We start from the raw sequence: 19,750 nt of genomic DNA, 5'->3' as shown, positions 1-19,750 counted from the left end.
AATCCTGGAGCTCTGAGAACTTTTTAGCAAGGCAATTGTTCCAAACTTCTCACTGCCTTCTCTTGACAGGACTTGATAGCTCTACCCCCTCCCCCTCCCCCCCGCACCCCCTCCCCTTTCCGAGGGATTTTTGCCTTTCAGATGGCTAACTACCTGTTTTCTTTCCCTAGAGTGCTGGGGTTTTAGAGTTGGATTCTTGGGAGATAATGACCTGGCTCAAGGAAGTAAGCGTCTGGCTTTCGTCCTCTTGGGCCAGCCCTGATTGGTGCTTCGGGACCTTGAGAGGCTCCAACACAACAGAGCTGTGGGATTCCAGCGCTCCACCTTGTGAGGGCTGAGCATGTCTGGGCAATGACGGTGGCTCTGGATGGAGTCATCTGGATGAGGCAGAATTGGCTCGGTCAGGGAGCACTCGCTGCTCTTTTTAAACTCCACGGCACCAGCGATTGAGTCACCTTTCTCCTTTTAAAACTAGCTGACTTATTTGTGAATCCCTGTCACTGCTGTTAGAACCTAGTGGGTTTTTTTTTCCTCTCCCACGACTGGGCACCAGAACCATCTCTCAGGTAAGCACATTTTTATTTAGTAAGTTCTCACCCAGGGATATTGGGTTCAGGGGACTTTGGAGGGCATCCCAGGGAATTCAGGTTTGGGTGGGGGTGGGGTGGGGTCTGTGGTCTTAACCTACAGAGTAGCCCGACCCTGGCTGGGTGGTTCAACTCTGAGCCTCAGTGGTGGGCAGGGAGCTGTGCCTGGTTTGTGCGCCTCTCTCCCAAGTTCTGTTTTAACTTATCAGGTAAGTAGAAGGGACCTGTGTTGGGCTAGCATCCTCCACACATCCTTTGCCCTTTTGACCACCGATTTTGTGTTTGAGTCAACTCTGACAGAGTTGGGGTAGAGAAGAGCAGCAAGTCCGTGGCAAGCCTCGGTCTGTTCTGCAGATGGCTTGAATGCTTCCCTTCTTTCTCAGGCATGTAGCAGGAGACAAAGGGGCCCCCAGATCCCTGCCCTGACATGCAGGTACCTCGCGTAAACAAGGGCTGTGCTGCTTCATGGCAGAAGTGAGCAAACACGTCCTAGTGCGAGTCTGTGCAAGTTCTTCTCAGGAGATGGGCACAAGGTGTGTGTGTGTGTGTGTGTGTGTGTGTGTGTGTACAGACCCTGGGATTCCAAAGACCAGAGGACTCTCTCCCCTTCACTGTCCCTGAGTTACATCACCACTGATTGACTCATAGAGATCTTATTAACTTTGGAAGGCTTGATAAAGGCATCAGATTATCACGGAGATGCCTACAAATAATGGATGGGATGGGGGGAAAGCTGAGCCATGATCAAGGTAATACTGGCAGTGCAGGCCTTTTACATAGGGTGCTCTCTCACATGACTACTTGACTCAATCTTGAAGGACACCAAGACCATCTTTTTTAAATTGCTATTTTATTTTATTTTTCAAGCAAGGCTATGTAACCTTGCCTACCCTGGTATTTACTATGCATGCGAAACTAGCCTCAAACTCACAGAGAGCCTATACCTCTTATTTTGAGAAAGAGTCTCATTAAGTTGCCCAACCTGGATTCGAACTTATCGTACCCAGATAGGATCCTCCGTGTCAGCTTCTCAAGCAGCTAGGGTTTCAAGCCTGGGCCACTAGACCTGTCCAAGCTTATATCCTTCTTGGCCACGTGGTCTTCTTTTGACTGGTTTTCTGGATTGTGGGATGGAAATAAGGCCTAGCTCACTGCAATATCAGAACTGAGAAGACCTGACCCTGGGCAGTTAAGAACTGCTATTCTCTTCCTTTTCTCTGAAGGCGTGTAACCTCTCCCTGAAACAGTGTGCATGTGTGCGTGTGTGTACATGTTCATGTGCATGTGCATGCATGTGCCCATGTGTGTGTGTGTGTGTGTGCATGTGCCCGTGTGTGTACATGCATGTGTGTGTACATGTGCCCGTGTGTGTGTGTGTGTGTGTGTATGTGCCCATGTGTGTGCATGTGTGTGTGCATGTGTGTGTGCATGTGCCCATATGTGTACATGCATGTGTGTGTGCATGTGCCTGTGTGTGTGTGTGTGTGTGTGTGTGTGTGTGTGTATAGTTTACCTGTATGTGGCACAATAGGAACGAGGCACAGCAACAAACACAGAGGGACACTTGCAAGGGATGATAAATAGCACAGAATACTGAGACAGCAGGGACAGAGCAGCCACTGAGCACGCCGTGGGGGGCTTGAGTGAGCTGGTGCCTATGTCCCTGAAGATGGAGGGAAACATTCATATCTGGCACTTTTCTAGCAGGATCCTTAGAAATTTAGAAAGTGTGTAGGACTCTCAGATACTGAAGTAAAGTCTTCCAGAAGGCTTTCTGCTTTCAGAGTGTCATGCTGGTGCTCTGTGTGCAAGCTCGCTCATTCTCTCAGTGACCCAGCGCTGGATGTCTGCTCTGAGTGGGTCCTCTGCTACTTTTTCCATAAGAGATTAACAGACACTTTTCTCTTTTGAAACTAAGCTAGCCTTGGGTTGCTGCTTGGCCAACAAAAAAGAAGAAAGTGGTCTTCAGGGACAACCAGAGCTAAGGTTTGCAGCTTCTGTCTGTGTCTGTTCACCCCTCACGCAGGGGGAAGCCAGCCACCAAGAAAAGGCACAAGTTGCCGCACTGGCTTCTGGGAAATGAAGAACTTGAATTTTGTGTTGACCAGTTTTCATGGTGCCAACACTCCCTGGGTGGCCATTTCAAGCTACTAAAATGGCATGCAGAGATCAGCACCTTTTTTTTTTTTGAGACAGGGTTTATCTGTGTAGCCCTAGCTGTCCTGGACTCACTTTGTACACCAGGCTGGCCTCAAACTCACAGAAATCTGCCTGCTTCTGCCTCTGAGTGCTGGGTTCAAAGCTGTGATCTACCCAGCATGGCTGAGATCAGCTCTTATGAGCTGGAACAAACTGCCTTCAGTCCACAAAGGCCACTGATTTTGAACCTCTGTGGGGTGTGAAATCTCAAATTCACCACAAGTATGGAGAGGCTACAGTAAAAAGAAAGCTGAGGCCGTGCTGGGAGTTTTTCAGTCGTCCGGCTAGGTAGGACAGGAGCCTTTAGGTGCCTGCAGACTTAGCATTGTCAGAGGACAGCTATGTGAGGAGCCCACACAGCAGGACTGAGAACTGCCCTGCACAGCCCAGCCTCCCACAGCACTGTGGGCGATAATAATGTGTGCTCTCCAAGCTTGGGGGGTGGATTTGCGCAGGGTTAGGTAGCCTGAGTGGAGGGAAGCCTCTTTTAGTTGGACCCCAGCCTGAATTGAGCCCCTGACCTGGTGTAAGGGACAAAAGACTCCATCCCATGATATATTTGGTTAAAAAACAAAAAAACAAAACAACAACCCAAGATCATTATTTGTGTTTGTTTTTGTAGGAAAACTTTACTGAGTCAATAGTTCTTGCTTGACCAAAGAAATGTGAGAAACTTAATAACTTTGCTAACAAATCCTATCACTGCAACAAAATCACTTACCATGTTCACACTTAACAGCATGTCTTGCCGTCTCCTATCTTACCCAGGCTCTTAGCAGCGGTTCCGGGAGCTCTGTATTGCCTGTCCTGTTGGCCCCATTTCATCTTCCTACACAAAATTTTAAGGGAAGCAGGTACAATGGAGAAAACATGAAGTTAGGGAATATCCCAGCAGAAAATGTCGGATGCCCCTAGGAGGGAAAAATCAGTAAAGAGAAGGACACAAAACAAGTCTTTAGAAGACACCAAGGGTGCCGGATATGGTGGCGCACACCTGTAATCCCAGCATTCGGGGAGGCAGAGGCAGGTGGATCACTGTGAGTTTGAGGCCAGCCCGGTTTACAAAGCCAGTCCAGGACAGCCAAGGCTACACAGAGAAACCCTGTCTTGAAAAAACAAACAGGCAAGCAAACCAAAAACCAAATAAAGAGACACAAAGATCCGTGTTAAGAGCGTGGATTTTGAAATCAGATGGCTAGAGATAGGGTCGAGACTCTGACATTTCTACTTGGCTGACCTAAACTAACGTGGAGACATTTCTTGCCTTAATTTCCGCATCCTTCAAGTCTTTTTTAAAAAGTGTTTATTTATTTATTTATTTATTATGTATACAGTGCTCTGCCTGCATGTACACTTGCACACCGGAAGAGGGCATTAGTCACATTATAGATGGTTGCGAGCCACCATATGGTTGCTGGGAATTGAACCCAGAACCTCTGGAAGAGCATTCAGGGCTCTTAACCTCTGAGTCATCTCATCTCTCCAGCCCCATCCTTTAAGTCTTGATGATGATGTCATTGCGCCACGATCTTGTGACAATTAAGTAAGAGGATGCTTATAGGGTCACTAACAGTCGCACAGTGTCCCCACACACATGCCACATAGGCAAACAGCTAATTGTAGTAGTGATCGTGTTGGTATGGTGTTGCTAAGTTTTGTTTAAGGAGGCATTGCAGCTGGATGACTTTGACAGGGATCCTGAGGCCAGGGTGCTAAAAAAAAAAAAAATCCATTTACCAGCTGATTGTTTCCCCTTTGGTAAGAGGTACATATTGAGTTCACCTACTTTATTTATACCTTGTGAATACCAAATTTTAGTCTATGAAAATGTAATCTATTGATGAATTCTTGGCAGGCATGCTTCTTTGGGCTTATGGCTGGTCCAGACATGCAACAGCCCTACACCAAGCACGATGCATATATTCTGACTGTTAAAGAACGGCTGGCCCATATACTTTATATCTTTTGTTATGAAATATTTATAGATCTCTGAGTCTGCGGTCCACTTCACCGAGCCTCACTCAGATTTAGCATTCTGCATAATTGCACTGCTGTATCAGAACTAGGTGCCGGTGTTGGTACCACCTAGTCATTCAGATTTCGCCAAGTGTTTGACTACATTCTCTCTCTCTCTCTCTCTCTCTCTCTCTCTCTCTCTCTGTGTGTGTGTGTGTGTGTGTGTAATTGTATGTGATTTTACCTCATGTAGCTTCATGTAACTCCCACATCAATAAGATACAAAGCTCTGACATAACTGCAGACCTGTTTCTACCTCCTCCTCCTATTTTTAATCCCTTGAAGCCCATTGTCCAGATCACACTTTAATAAGTGTGCTATGGAGGAATTGAAGTAGCATTGGGTTTGCCCACTGGGAATATAACCTTGAAGACCCCCAGATTTTTGCACACATCACTGCTGATCCTTTCTCTTTAAGAAGCAGCATTGCTTTTGGTAAGATGGCCATTTTTACTATGTTAATTCTTTCAATCCACCAACAAGGGAGATCATTCCATCTTCTCATGTCATCTTCAATCTCTTTCTTCAGAGTTCTGAAATTTTTTTTTCAAACAAGTCCTTCACTTGCTTGGTTAGAGTAACTCCGAGATATCTTATATTGCTCGTGGCTAATGTGAAGGGTGTAGTTTTCCTAATTTCTTCCTATATAGGAAGGCTACTGACTTTTTTGAGTTAATTTTGTATCCAGCCAATTTGCTGAAGGTGTTTATCAGCTGTAGGAGTTCTCTGGTGGAATTTTGGGGGTCACTTATGTACACTATCATATCATCTGCAAATAGGGATAATTTGACTTCCTCCTTTTCCATTTGGATACCCTTGATCTCCTTTTGTTGTCTTATTGCTCTGGCTAGAACTTCAAGAACTATATTGAAGAGATATGGAGAGAGTGGGCAGCCTTGCCTTGTTCCCGATTTTAGAGGAATTTCCTTAAGTATCTCACCATTTAATTTGATTTTGGCTATTGGTTTGCTGTATATAGCCTTTATTATGTTGAGTTATGTGCCTTGTATCCCTGATCTCTCCAAAGCTTTAAACATGAATGGATGTTTGATTTTATCAAATACTTTCTCTGGATCTAAGGAGATGATCATGTGGTTTTTAATTTTCAGTTTGTTTATATGGTGTGTTACATTGATGGATTTCTGTATATTAAACCATCCCTGCATGCCTGGGATGAAACCTACCTGGTCATGGTGAATGATATCTTTGATATGTTCTTGTCTGAAATTCTCTTTCTTTGTTGGGTCTTTGTGAGGTTTAGGTATCAATGTGACTATGACCTCATAAAATGAATTTGGTAATGTTCTATCCATTTCTATCTTTTGGAGTAGCTTGAAGAGTATCGGGATTAGCACATCCTTGAAGGTCTGATAGAATTCTGCACTGAAACCATCTGGCCCTGGGCTTTTTTTGGGGGGGGGGGGAGACTATCAATGATTGCTTCTATTTCTACAGGGGAAGTGGAATTATTTAGCTTGTTTATCTGTTCTTCACTTAATTTTGGCAGCTGAGACATTTTCTGAATATTTTTTAATTTTTTTATTAATTTATTCTTGTTACATCTCAATGGTTATCCCATCCCTTGTATCCTCCCATTCTTCCCTCCCTCCCATTTTCCCCTTATTCCCCTCCCCTATGGGGAGATTTTCTCCCCCTGTATATGCTCATAGGGTATCAAGTCTGTTCTTGGTAATCTGCTGTCCTTCCTCTGAGTGCCACCAGGTCTTCCCCTTCAGGGGACATGGTCAAAGGTGAGGCACCAGAGTTCGTGTGAAAGTCATACCCCACTCTCCACTCAACTGTGGAGAATGTTCTGTCCATTGGCTAGATCTGGGTAGGTATCATTTTCTGAATATTTAAAAAGACTAAGAAATATGGTGAGTCTATGGAAGATAAGAATAACATTTTATTTATTTGTTGCCATGTGGACTCTACCTATTGCAATGAGAAAAGCGTGTTGAGAAAATCCAGTTAACTACACCATGAAACGATGTATTTAGTCTTAAAAAGATTCCCAAGTATTACCACATATGTCTTTCTGGATCTTGGTTACCTCACTCAGGATGATCTTTTCTAGTTCCATCTAGATCCATCTAGTTCCATGTCTGCATATTGCACTGTATCTTTGTTTTTGGTAGCTGAGTAGTACCATTGTGTAAATGTTCCAAATTGTCTTTATCTGTTCTTTGGTTGAGGAATATCTAGGTTGTTTCCAGTTTCTGGCTATTACTAATAAAGCTACAATAAACATAGTTGAGAGAAAAAAAAAGGAGTGGCATTTCACAGCATAGACGCACCACAGTCGGCTACTTATTGTCCATCCTGCCCATGGGGTTATTGTTTGAGGGGTACAGCCCATCATGGCAGGGAAGGTGGCACAGGCTGGAAGCAGCTGGTCACCCCAATCAGGAAGTCACACTGTCACACAGAAGTGACAGGAAGTAGGCGGGGTTATAAAATTCCCACAGCAACCTACTTCCTCTGGTAAGACTCCCACCGCCTAAAGGTCCTGCAACCTTCTAAAGTAGTTCCACCAGCTGGGAGCCACGTGCTCAAACGCATGAAATTGTGGGGGAATACTTCACACACAAACCAAAAGCTGCCATTGGCGCTACATACAAGGCTTTGCATGAAGGAAAACGTGCACTTCTCTGTGAGAAATGCTGAGGAGGACAGTGTGTCTGATTCTCATAGGAAGTTGATTTTAATTTTAATGGCAGCTGCCAGACTATTTTTCTAAAGAAGGGGGACATTAAGTTGCCACCAGCCATGTATGATGGACTTTATTTGTATTTTTGCCAGCATTTGGAATTACCACTATTTCTTATTTTTACCCATTATAATAAGGGGGCTATGATCTATTGCTGTGGTTTTAATCTGTGCTTGCCCAGTGGGTTTTAATGTGGTTATCTGTTGTCACTATGTACTTTCAGTGACATGTATACCTGGATAGTTTGCCTATTTAACAACTGACAATATATATATATATATATATATATATATATATATTGCTAGATAAAGTCATTTACTATGTTTGCAAACATTTCCTCAATTCTACAATCTTTTGTAGAACATGCATTTAATTTTCATAAAGTTAAATTTATTAATGTTTTTGTTTCAATAAAGTACTGCTCAAGTGTGTCACATCCCAGCCTCTCAAATTTTCCTTTGGTGCACTGTGCTCTTATTGCAAATTTTAATCTTTTTTTTTTTTTTTTTTTTTGGAGTAGTTATTACTTTATTCTTAACCCTGTAAGTGAATCTAGGTTGCTCCCAGTTTATATGCAAGAGATATTTCTACTTTGTAGCTTCCTGAGTCAGCTCCTTCTCCTGATATCTCCTGAACCTCTCCTGGGGCTGAGTCTCTTACATTCTCCTCTCACTCCTCTTCCCCTGGCTGGCAGGAAGGTCAACCCCATTCTCTCCCCTGCTCAGCAACTGGCTGTAAGCTGCCTTAGTGACATATCAGGGGACAATTGTGGAGCCCTGTTTATACAACATTGAGACAAGACATTTTCGAAACAAGAACTGCAACCAGATTAGGAGGCAGGGGTACAGAAATCAGCATTTGAATTTTACAATAACCTTATACCTACAATTCATTTGTCTGCAAATTTCATTATTTCACTTCCTGTATATCTAAGTAATATCCAACTTTCTTTTTTTTTTTTTTTTTAAATTAATTTATTCATATTACATCTTAGTTAACCATATTCTTGAAGACTCTACCCTTTTTTGTAAAAGAGTTGTAGCTTTATATATTGCATTTACATCTTTGATTTACTTTGCATTGATTTTTTTTTTATAAAGTGTTATGTTAAATCAAAGTTAATTTGGATGGAGGATATAAATTTGTCAAAATGCCCTAGCACCATATTTTAAAAAGGCTAAGCTTCCTTCATTGACACAGTTTTACACTTAGTTAAGAATAAGTTGGACTGGGCCTGGTGGCACATGCCTGTCATCCTCACCCTTGGAAGGCTGAGATGGAGGACTGCTAAGAGTTTGAGGCTTGCCCTGGGGACATTGTGAAAGCCTCAAAAACAAAAGCCAAAAGTACTCAAATAAACAACCTCGTGTGAAATTTCACTTCCTTCCCTGCAAGTGTTTCCACTCAAACCTTAAGCTCCTCCCAGCCCTTCCTTATGTGGTTTAAACATGCGTGTGCCTTTCTTTTATAATCAGACTCTATTTATAAGCTGCTTTATAATGTACAAATCAGCATGATTTTCAGTCAGTACTCACAGAATCTTTCAGTGCTAATTTGCTTTAATAGCTGTGTGCTTCTGCAGTATAACGTGTATTTTGTTAACTGTGTTTTGAGGGCTGTCCAAATATTCCCATTATTTTACTTAGAAAGAATACTGCATATACACACACCTCAGAAAGACCTCACTTGCTCTGTAATTGCATTCTGTAAGGTAGGTTTATCAATCTAACTTTTCCCTCACTGATTTGAAATGTTATTTTTTGCATATACAAAATCAACTACATCAATTTGGTTTTTTTGAGTCAGGCCTCACTATATAGACCAGGCTGGTCTTGAACTCACAGAGATCTGCCTGCCTCTGCTTCTGCCTCCCAAGTTCTGGGATCAAACGTATATGATACTCTGCCTGGCTGTACATCAGTTTGGGTTTTTGTTTTTGTTTTGTTTGGACAAATAGTTTAGTCCAACTACAAGAGCACAGTGTTCTTTTTCAGCTTTATGGTGAGTGGCTTCATCGATGTTATGATGCATCCCCATATGTATTGGTGTGTGCAAAGATAGTTATTGGAAATGAAAATAAGAATAACAGTTGCATCTGGGGAGGAACTGTTGGGATGTCACTGGCAGTGAGATGTTTTTATATGCTTCATATGATAAGAGCTTGGGGAGCTTTTAGGAGACATGGAAGGCCTGGGGACCGCCCCCAGGATTTTCAGATTCTGCTCCAGATTTGGTACATTAACATAATTTAAAGTTCCCTAGAAAGTTCTAATGCACAACAGAAGATGAGAACTTCTGTTGCAAGGGCTGAGAGGCGTCTAAGGGTCCCCAGAAGGCCACCACGGTGTGGCATTCTCAGCAGAGAGTTATTTGGTAGCACAATCCAGAGTGATTGTGTTGACATGAAACTAAACTCAGATAAGACCAGGGGAAGATGGGGCCAGCCACGCGCACACTGTGGGCACACTCTGGTCCTGGGGCAGGCCCCTTTTCACCAAAGTGGAGCCACTCAGCCGCTTCCAAACGGAAGATAGAAGAGCCCCTCCTACCCATGACTCTGAGAAACCACACCAGAAATCTGCAGTGGTGCCTTGCCACACAGTGACTGCCGTCAGAAGGTAGGAATTCTCTTTTTCTCTTATTGTTGTTGTTTTTGTTTTTGTTTTTCAAGACAGGGTTTCTCTGTGAATGTAGCCTTGGCTGTCCTGGACTCACTTTGTAGACCAGGCTTGGCCTTGAACTCACAGTAATCCACCAGCCTCTGCCTTCCGAGTGCCTGGATTAAAGGTGTGTGCCACCACTGCCGGGCTGAAGGTAGGAATTCTTTAAGTTTTCGAAGGTGTTTTATCCCGGGACTCATTTTATTCTAATGACGTGGCCTGGTCTGGGAAGGAGGTTGGAGACCTGTCCTGTCTGCCTTACTCCTCACCTAAGACGCCTGCCTCAAGAAACCCAAATAGAGGCTAGAAACTCAGTGTGGGTAGCTATTTCCCTCTGTGCGTCTCTCCTGATGCTTTCTCATCCTGACTGATTCTGCCTCCGTAGAAGAAGAAGAAGAAGAAGGAGAAGAAGGAGAACAAGAACAAGAACAAGAAAAACAAGAAGAAGAACAAGAAGAACAAGAAGAAGAAAGGACCCAAAGGCTCCCCATCTCTCTCCACCTTTGAGGACATAGGGAATGGGAAAGAGCTTTCTTCGTGCCATATAACCAATCAGTTGGCACCTTGCTCTACAATTCCTCACCCTCCAAAACTGCTAGACATAGAGGGCTGTGGTTTAAAGCGTTCAGTTTGTAGCATTCTTTTATATCCAGCCAAGCTTGCTAAAGCACACAGCGATTAGAAAATTCAAACCCATTTAAGATCCTCATAGTGCTGTTTTGGAGGATAACTTACTTTTCCCCTTCCAACTCTAGTATGCCTTTGAAGACGAAGCAGAGCCTCATGCCGGAAGATCTGCCAACACTCTATTCTTGGTTGTAATCAGAGCTGTGGCAGTTTATCTCTTCTGGCTCTTGGCCTCCCAGGCTTCTTCCTGGTGCCTTCTTTAGACAGTTAATTCTCTGCGGTGGTTTCCCAGCACCCCGTGTCCAGTTGGCGCTGCTGTGGCTCTTGCCCAGCAAGCCCTTGCTGCACTCCTTCACCCTCTCACCTCGGCTGCTCCTTTCTGGCTGGCTTCACTTCTCCCTGTCGAGACCTGGCACACGGGACAGCTGCACTCTTACCCACTTTTTCCACTGATCTTCTTCTAGAGAAATGTATTTTAGCCGTCAGCCCTTGCATGGAGATGAATGACAGGCTTCAAAGCCTCCCCATGGTTCATGCTGACTCCATGGCGAACAAAAAGGACCAAGATACTCTTTACGAATTTTGTCTACTTTAACTGTTATCAATGACAACCAAGAACAATGGCCACCATCAATGGTTGATTTTTTTGTTTTTGTTTTGTTTTGTTTTGTTTTATTTAATGTGGTCAGGATTTCTACTGGGTAAATTACAAACATTTCTCACTTGGCTCCTATGATGCTCTGACAAGCATATGCTGTGATCCTATGGGGAAAAAAATGGAGCTCAGTCCTGTTAGCTTGCCCGTGACTATGGCTACTGAGATTTAGCTTCAGAGCCATCCCCAAAGTCCTTGCTGTTGGCCAGTGTGTTCACCCTGCCTCCCACAGGCTTGTCCCCTCACAGCTTGAGCAGTGCTGAGTATTGAGTGACATCTGTAAGCAAGTGTGCTGAAATGTGCTGCTGCTGCTGCTGCTGCTGCTGTGTGTGTTGTTGTTGTGGTTGTTGTTGCTGTTTTGCATGTTCTCTAGCTGATGTCTGCCTTTCCTAAAACTGTGTCTGTATTCAGGAAGGAAGAAGTGGCTTTGTAAGCCCTCCTTCGCACACCAGAGGAACTGAATTTGGGGGAGATTCCCACGCTGCGTCAATACATTAGTAAAACATTAGGAGAACCCCAGTCTCTTCAAATACTTCCCATTTTCTTTGTTCATCAGTTTGTATCTGGACATTGAACTGCAAGGATGGCGGGCTTTGGTGACAGAGATGTTTTATGATTGATTGGGGAGTTAGTTTCTCAGCGGCGAGCATTGGATACCCGTCTCTACTTACCAAGCACTACGTGGGCCAGCCGGTGATTGTGCTCCCTGTGAGAAGGCAATGCTACAGAAGAAAAGGCTTTGTCCTGAGGAGGCGGCCCTAATGTGATGGAGAGTCATCTTGTGAGAGGAGTGGTCCTCCAGTGCAAAAGGACTGTACTGAAGGAACATACGGAGTTCGGAAAAGCTAGGGAACCAGGAACACATCTTCATGGGACAGTCCTGATGGAGAAGGTTTGGGGTTTGACCTTCATGGACCAGCAAGAGGACCAGGAACACATCTCATGAGACGGTCCTGTGGCAGAGAGGGTCCTGAGTTGGATCTTTATGAACTAGCTTTAGAGACGAAAACCCTGAGTTCAATAGAGGACCTTCTAACTTCTAACTTCATTAGGCTTCCTAAAAATACGCCTGTTACCACAGCCCCTTAGAGAGGGGTAGCATGAATTATTTACTGGCATACTTAAAATATTAACATCAATAAATTATACTGTAGCTTTGAAAACACCCTACCCATTTGGATACGCTAGTTTGAAATAATGTTTTTCAAGTTATTGAAATTTTCCAGTTCTATGATGTTGGGAGGATTCTCAGAAACACGTAAGAAGCACAGAATAATTAGCTCAATCCTCAGCCATCAAGCATTTCAGACAGAAGAGGGTACAGTCCTCCCAAGTGCTCCTCACCCTTTATCTATGCAACAACAACAACAAAATGTTTTCACAATACATGTTTTTGTGGGTTCCCCCCCAAATTTGGTTTATTTTAAGTGCTGTGTCATTTTGAATATTAAGAGTCCAAGCATTAGCTGGGTGTGGTGGCTGACGCCTGTAATCCCAGCACTCAGGGGGCAGAGGCAGGTGGATCTCTGTTGAATTCTAGGCCAGCCTGGTCTACAAAGCGAGTCCAGGACAGACAAGGCTACAGACAAAGCCTGTCTTGAAAAACACACACACACACACAAAAAAAGTCTAAGTGTTTATTCTTCCATATTTGAGCTAGATGGAAAAGGATCTTCCAGGCGCAGATGTTGGAACTCATCAGAATAGAACTTGAGGTTGCCCTAAGAGGGAGGTACCCACCGTTCAACCGTGGTCCAAGTCAGCTTGGCATTTTCTCCCTAACACTGAAACTTGGACCTTAGGTATTTGAGAACTGAGCTCTGAACGGGACTAATTCCCACCCTGTGGCCTCTTTCCTTCCCCGCTTCAATCACTTGTTCCATTTAGCTTCTGGATGGGACCATATACATTTATGTCACCATGTTCTGCTTGGGTTAAAGATAAAGGGTGTTCTATTAGAATTAAGACTGCAGCATCCTGCTTTGTTCCTTACCACTTGGAAAGACCCCCCCAAGAGCTCCACTACCCTAAATCCCAACCAATCAGCTCAAAATGTTTTGTTTAGCCACCTAGTTACATGGGATTCAGAACAAAATCAATTCTTCTTGTGCTTAGCTGATCAAACTGATGTAATGCTGCCCACCCCCCTTGCTTCCCACCTGGTTACCTGGTTGTTACCTGGTTATAGTTTTTCTTATAAAAAGCCTTACTTAGAAATAGACCAATATCATGGTCTGATTCTTGAATTTGGACGGTGGCCCTGACTGGTCAGTTCTCATTACCAATGTCACAGTCTGAATCTACAGGCTGTGGCCCTGACCAGTCAGTTCTTGTTCGGTGTTCAAATAAACTTCCATCAGCCTGAGTCTAGTGTTCTAGTGCTCAGCTAGTCCTGAACCCTAACACTTACTGTTTACAAGTCCTTGCGTTTCCCTATGTTTCCTCCTTGTTTCCACTTATTGCATTGTTCTGTAGTGATCTGTCCATATATGTTTCCCAAACAACTATGAAAACTTCTTGAAGAAAGGGACAACATTTTTCCTTGACTCCCAAGTTTTTATTCCAGTGGCTGGGACATAGGAGCATTGTATAAATATTTATCAGGTGCATGCATTTATGGGTACATACACATTTGTGTATATTTTTCATTTATAGTTCAAGTTGTCAGCAAGTAGTCTTGCTTCCTGTGGTCAAGTCTACGTTCCATAGAACTTAAATCCCTTAGCAACAGAATATGCTACCTGATTCTCCAAGTACAGAACCATTAGTTTATCAGTTCCTTTACAGATGGAACTGCATATAGCAGAGTAAATACCCAAAGTACCGGCAGGATTCTTCTGAACGGTTTTTCTAGATCAAGTTCATAACAGCAGAGACGGCCCTGGTGACTAGGACTTCGGGTGTAACTGGGATGGTACAGGGAGGTTGCTGTCTACACAGGGAATCAGACATGGCAAGCAGATGGGCAGGTGCGCACGCTGAGGTGGCATCATGGGTGCGGGAATCTACAAAGGTAGATATGGTATGCCGAGGTGGAGAAATTGCCAAAACACCGGTTGTGGGTGAGGTTGCAGACAGAGTGCGATTCAAAGAGGTTTGCAAAACTAAGATAGGCCCATGCCAAATACAACCACGCACTCATTCCCTCTTAAGTGCATTCATTTGTTCAACATACCTGTGTCATTTACTCTGTGACAGCCACTGTGAAAATGTAAACCTAACAATACAAACGAGGTATACTCTCTGGGGTTTTTGTTTGTTTGTTTGGCTTGGTTTGGTTTGGTTTGGTTTGATCAAGACAAGATTTCTATGTGTAGCCTTAGCTATCCTGGATTTCCTTTGAAGACCAGACTGGCCTTGAACTCACACTGATCCACTTGCCTCTGCCTCCCTGAGTGCTGGCATTAAAGGCGTGTGCCATCATACCCAGCTACAATCCCTGTTCTAAGTTAGTAAACTTGTAAAGCAAACCTTTCAGACACATTAGTCGAGTCGTGATACAATGCCCTCAATGGTAGAGGCAGGTGCTGGTGGCAGACTCTGGGAACATGTGACCATGTCAGAAGTAACATGGCTAAGTTGCAGTCAGCAAGGAACTGCACACATCCAGCCATAGCTAGATCCTGTGTGTGCCACTGACTAGTCCTCACTTTCTCCTAGGAACAATGCATTGATTCTATTGGGAAGTGACATCATCAGATAGGGTTTAAAAACACCTGCTGCAAAGGAAGTGTGAAAAGCAGGGTAGAGGAAAGAAAGAGCAGGGACACACCGCAGTGAGAGGCGTGAGAACCCATGCCAATGGATTCTACTTCAGAGAATCACCAAAGGCTAGTCATTGGCCAGAGTGAATATGATCAGCCAACTGAGGCTGTCCTTGATTCTGGCCTGAATAGCTGGGAGAATGCCTCGCTGAGGAGGCACACAAGCAAGAGAAGAGGAGTCAGTTTCAAGTGACCTGAGCAACAGTGCTAAATCCCCACATATCTGAATCCCGTCTACTTGCCTGACTCACCTCACTTTATCAAATAAGCATGTCTCCTTTGGGAGTTCCTGGGGATGTGATGTCTGGCTAGCATCCTCACTCACTTGTCGTTATCACTTATTCCTAAATTCACTTAACCAATATCTATTAAATAGCAGGCATGTACTCACAGCATGCTCATGTGCGCAGGCGGTCCATCTCTGTAGAAGCAAGTGTTCAGAGGGCAGCTACGTGCTGCCTCTGGCTGCCTAACGCACTCCCCACTCCCTGTTCTCATGGCTGCTGCAATTCCTTTTGTCACTAAATTCCTGTGACTTCCTTAAATTTTAGCTCAGACTTTGAGATTTTACTTGGGAAGAAGTTAGATACCTAGGCCAAACTCCGGCTAAGTTGCTTTTTATGGACACAGGCCTGGAGTGCAGAGGTTTATGAATAAACCCCCTGAGCTTCCTAGGATTCAAGGGATCATGTCACAGTTACAGTAATAGGTGTGACCGATCAAAGCCCTTCCTCATGATATCTGACTCATACAATCTCATCCCATATTTGATGTTTGGCTTTCGCAAGCTGAGGTGTGAAATTCAGGTGTCAGAGATGTCACAATGGAACCTAAAACATTCAGATGGCTAGAATTAAACTCCTGGCTCAAGTCTAAGGCCACACCTCCACAAGACAGCACCCGTGCATACCTAATCCCTGGAAGGCTAAGTTAGTGGGTCTGGAAGGATGAGGGATCGACCTTAAACACCATTCTCTGATGAGTAATTAAAAGTCAAACAAAGTTCTTGGAATTTTCAACTCCTCAAGGATTAATAAAGATATTTGGAATTTCTAGTCTGTTGTAGATAAAGTCTTTTCCAGGATGTATTAGTGTCATTAATATTTTGGTTAATAAAGACGTAAATATTATATATTTATTTTAGTCAATTAAATGATTCCATTGTGAACATGGCTCAGGATTAGATAAACTCCTTTTAGTTTTCAGGTTTGCTTTGTTTTAGCGATACCTCATGCAGTCCAGGCTGGCCTGGAACTTTCCATGTAGCTGACAATGACCTTGAACATTTGATCCTCCTGTCTTCATCTTCCAAGTGCTGAAATTACAGGCTTGTGGCGCCTAACTTACGTTTTGAGTTTTGCCCAGAGAACACCTCTTGCTCAATAGTGGGCAACCTCCAGCTCAGTTGGCTACTATTGCACACACAGCTAGCCAGTGAACAAACAATGCGGCTTCCTCAGTCTGCTGACATAGGAGAGAGATTGCCTTTGTGTCTTGCCTTCCTATTGCTGTGAAGAGATTGAATGACCAAGGCAACTTACAAACAAACAAACAAACAAAAAAGAGTTTATTGGAGCTCTGGTTCCAGAGGGTTAGAGTCCATGGCCATCATGGTGGCAGGTAGGGGACCAGGCAGGCAGACACGGCTCAAGAGCAGTAGCTGAGAACATCTGATCTCAGAGGAGGGGGGGGGGGGAGGGAAAGAGAAAGAGAGAGAGAGAGAGAGGGAGGGAAGGAGAAAGAAAGAGAGAGAGAGAGACAGACAGACACAGACACAGACTGGGGATGGTATGGGCTTTTGAAACCTCAAAGCCCACCCCCCAGTCAGTGATACACATCCTCCAACAAGGCCACACCTCCTAAGCCCTTCTCAAACAGTTCTACCGACTGGGAACCTAGCATTTGAATATATGAGCCTTCGCGGGCTATTATCATTCAAAACACATAAGTAAAAGCAAAATGCTCTAGCCTGCAAACCTTGGGAGGCTGGCCCACCCTCTGACAACATCAATTCTTAATTCCTTCAGTCAGAGTGGGAAGACTGAGCTTTGAACAAGGAATTTGTTCAGCGTTCAAAGTTAGTGCTAGAGGCAGGATGGGGTCTGGCTCCTGACGTCCAGTGCTGCCACCAGGTCGCTGTGTGAGAGTCATGCTCTTTCAGAATTATCTTCTAAAGCCTTGGGGCTGAACACAGGTTTCTGGTGAGGCATCTGGAGAGTGCACCACAATTCTTATCACCTCAGTGCCTCATCAGAGACTTTTGCTTGGTACAACTCCCAGGAGCACCACATCCAAAATTCAGCAATTGAACCACTCTGTCCGCAGCCCTGCAGGCCGTGGCAGAGACACCCCCCCTCCAGAGCAGCTCTGCACAGCACTCTGGAAGGTTCAGAGACCAAATCGAGCCAGCTGCTCTGATTACAGCAAACCGGCAACCTTGCCCATCCAATTAGGCCTCAGGGTTCCTGCACGGCGGAGGTCCCACTTGCCACATCCACAGATGTGTGACTCAGTCATGTTCAATTATTCAAAAACCGCTTTGGTTTGAGGCCCTGTTCCGTGCACAACATTAGCAATATTGCTTTGTAATGTGGGCAAAATGTGGCTGTGGGTTGTCATCAACCAAGATGCAGCTTGTTTCCCAGGATGGCTAGTGTGGTGGTGGGAGCTTTGCATGAAAGCCAAGAGTCCTTGGGACACAGCCTTCCGATTGGGCTTTGCAAATGGAAGTGGAAAATTGGTCTCCAGGGCCCTTTGTGGTTCTGGAGCTTTCCTTTAACATAATATTTATTACAATACTCTGCCTCATTATTGAAGCCTGTAAGGAACTAAATTTATAAAGAAAAATCCAACATAACGATAACCAGTTATAGCTTTTAATTTGAAGAATTTTGGCCTGTTTTGCAATGTATGCATACATGTGTATATATCTACATATATGTATGTGTATATGTAGATACACATATGTACATTACATATACACATATGTATATATACACTTATATGTAGTCATATATATATATATGACTATTTTCTCTTTCTTCCTCTTCTTCCTTCTCTTCCTCTTTCACCTCCTATCTCCTTCTTCCTCCCTCCAAGCTCCCCTCTTTCCCTGAAATTCTAGAAGTCTCTTATAAGTACATGAAAGTGAAAACAAAGCTCTTTGCCCACGATGCAGGTGTGATGACCATTTCTAACTCAGTGGATAAAGGAACGAGGCTTGGGGACATCACACTCAGGCCAGCGTCATGTCTTCACAATAAGAGTGCAAGCTAACAGAGTAGAGTGGGCAGGGAACTGGTTACTTTGACCCAAGAAGGCTTCTTCTCCAGGAGGGCGCCAGTAGTGATGCACACCCCTTGCTTCTGTTGTGTCTTTCAGGCATTTGATGAGAACTGCGTGCACAAGGGACTCAGTGGAAGCATGGACCTCCGTGAAAGCTGGGCCCTGGAGGAAGGAAGCTGGCTGCCGCATGCCGGGCCTCACCACTTCCCCAACACCAGAGGCGGTATGGGCCACTTTTCCTGCTGCTGATCCACATGGTTTCTCCCATTCCTGCCTGTCACTGTGTCAGCCTGGCACTGCGTCCGGTGTGCCAGAACTTTGGCTTTTCAAGGGCAGCTGGGTGGAGACTACTGAACTTGGGCTTAGAAGTCAAACAGGCGTATGCTCAGATACTGAGGGTAACTCTTTATTACCTATGTGACCTTAAGAGAAAACCATTGTCTGGGAGACTAGAATTAAGAACTTTTCCTTTCCATATGGGGCCAGAAGTGCTGTGGTTTGTCACTTCCTGTGCCCGGGCCCTCACTGGGTGGGATGCTGCTGTGAACCAACATGGAGCTCCCTCTATGTCTCAGTTACAGACCACAAGTGCTGAGGCAGAGGACTGAGCAGCCAGGGTTAACAGTGGAGGCTAGCTTCCCTTCCCTTCTCTTTGTCCAATTACTGCATTAGTGTGGCTCAGCCCTAAATGATGAAGTTGCTGATACATTCTTGGAGTGGAGCAAACCAATATAGGAAGTAGAATGGTGACACAGAGCTGGGGTCCTCTGTTGAGTTTGTCACCCTCCCATGCCCTCAAATGGATAGAGCTCTGTGGCACTAGCTGGAGCCACTGAAAAGATCCAAGGTCTCTGAGGTCCATGCTTTTAAGAGTGTGCCTCCTGGTTATGTACTTGCCCATCTGAGAGTAACATTGAGCAGAGAACACATGCCAAACAATGGAAAGCTGAGAAAGGAGGAAGGGGGGGGGGAGAGAGAGAGAGAGAGAGAGAGAGAGAGAGAGAGAGAGAGAGAGAGAGACAAAGAGAGACAGAGAGAGAGAGACAGAGAGAGAGAGACAGAGAGAGAGAGAGAGACAGAGGCAGAGAGAGACAGAGACAGAGACAGACAGAAACAGAGACAGAGACACAGAGAGACAGAGAGACAGACACCTTGGGATCATTAGATGTCACTCTGATATGCCCCATCTCTGAAACTGAGTAACTTACACAGAGTGAATATGGGCAGTGTTTCTGTATTATACAGTG

General features: G+C 44.5%; 1 protein-coding gene across 4 annotated transcripts in view; it reads left to right on the top strand.

Annotated features, from left to right (window-relative positions):
* The first annotated feature begins 328 nt into the window (after nt 1–328).
* Nucleotides 329–19,750, top strand: part of AMOTL1 (angiomotin like 1) — a 123,269-nt gene continuing 103,847 nt past the window's right edge. For 2 of the 4 annotated variants that reach the window (XM_084782908.1, XM_084782907.1), the window contains exon 1: nt 18,658–18,726. In XM_084782908.1, coding sequence (XP_084639034.1) covers nt 18,691–18,726 — 36 coding nt within the window. In that variant the 5' untranslated portion in view covers nt 18,658–18,690. Of the gene's footprint in view, nt 567–18,599; nt 18,727–19,750 lie in introns of those variants that run through there. The other 2 variants (XM_084782910.1, XM_084782909.1) reach the window with 2 other exon arrangements.

This window comes from Acomys minous, assembly GCF_964271855.1.
Source record: "Acomys minous genome assembly, chromosome: 5".
NCBI lineage: Eukaryota > Metazoa > Chordata > Mammalia > Rodentia > Muridae > Acomys > Acomys minous.
The sequence above is the reverse complement of the archived record's forward strand: the minus strand, read 5'-3'. Positions and strand labels throughout refer to the sequence as shown.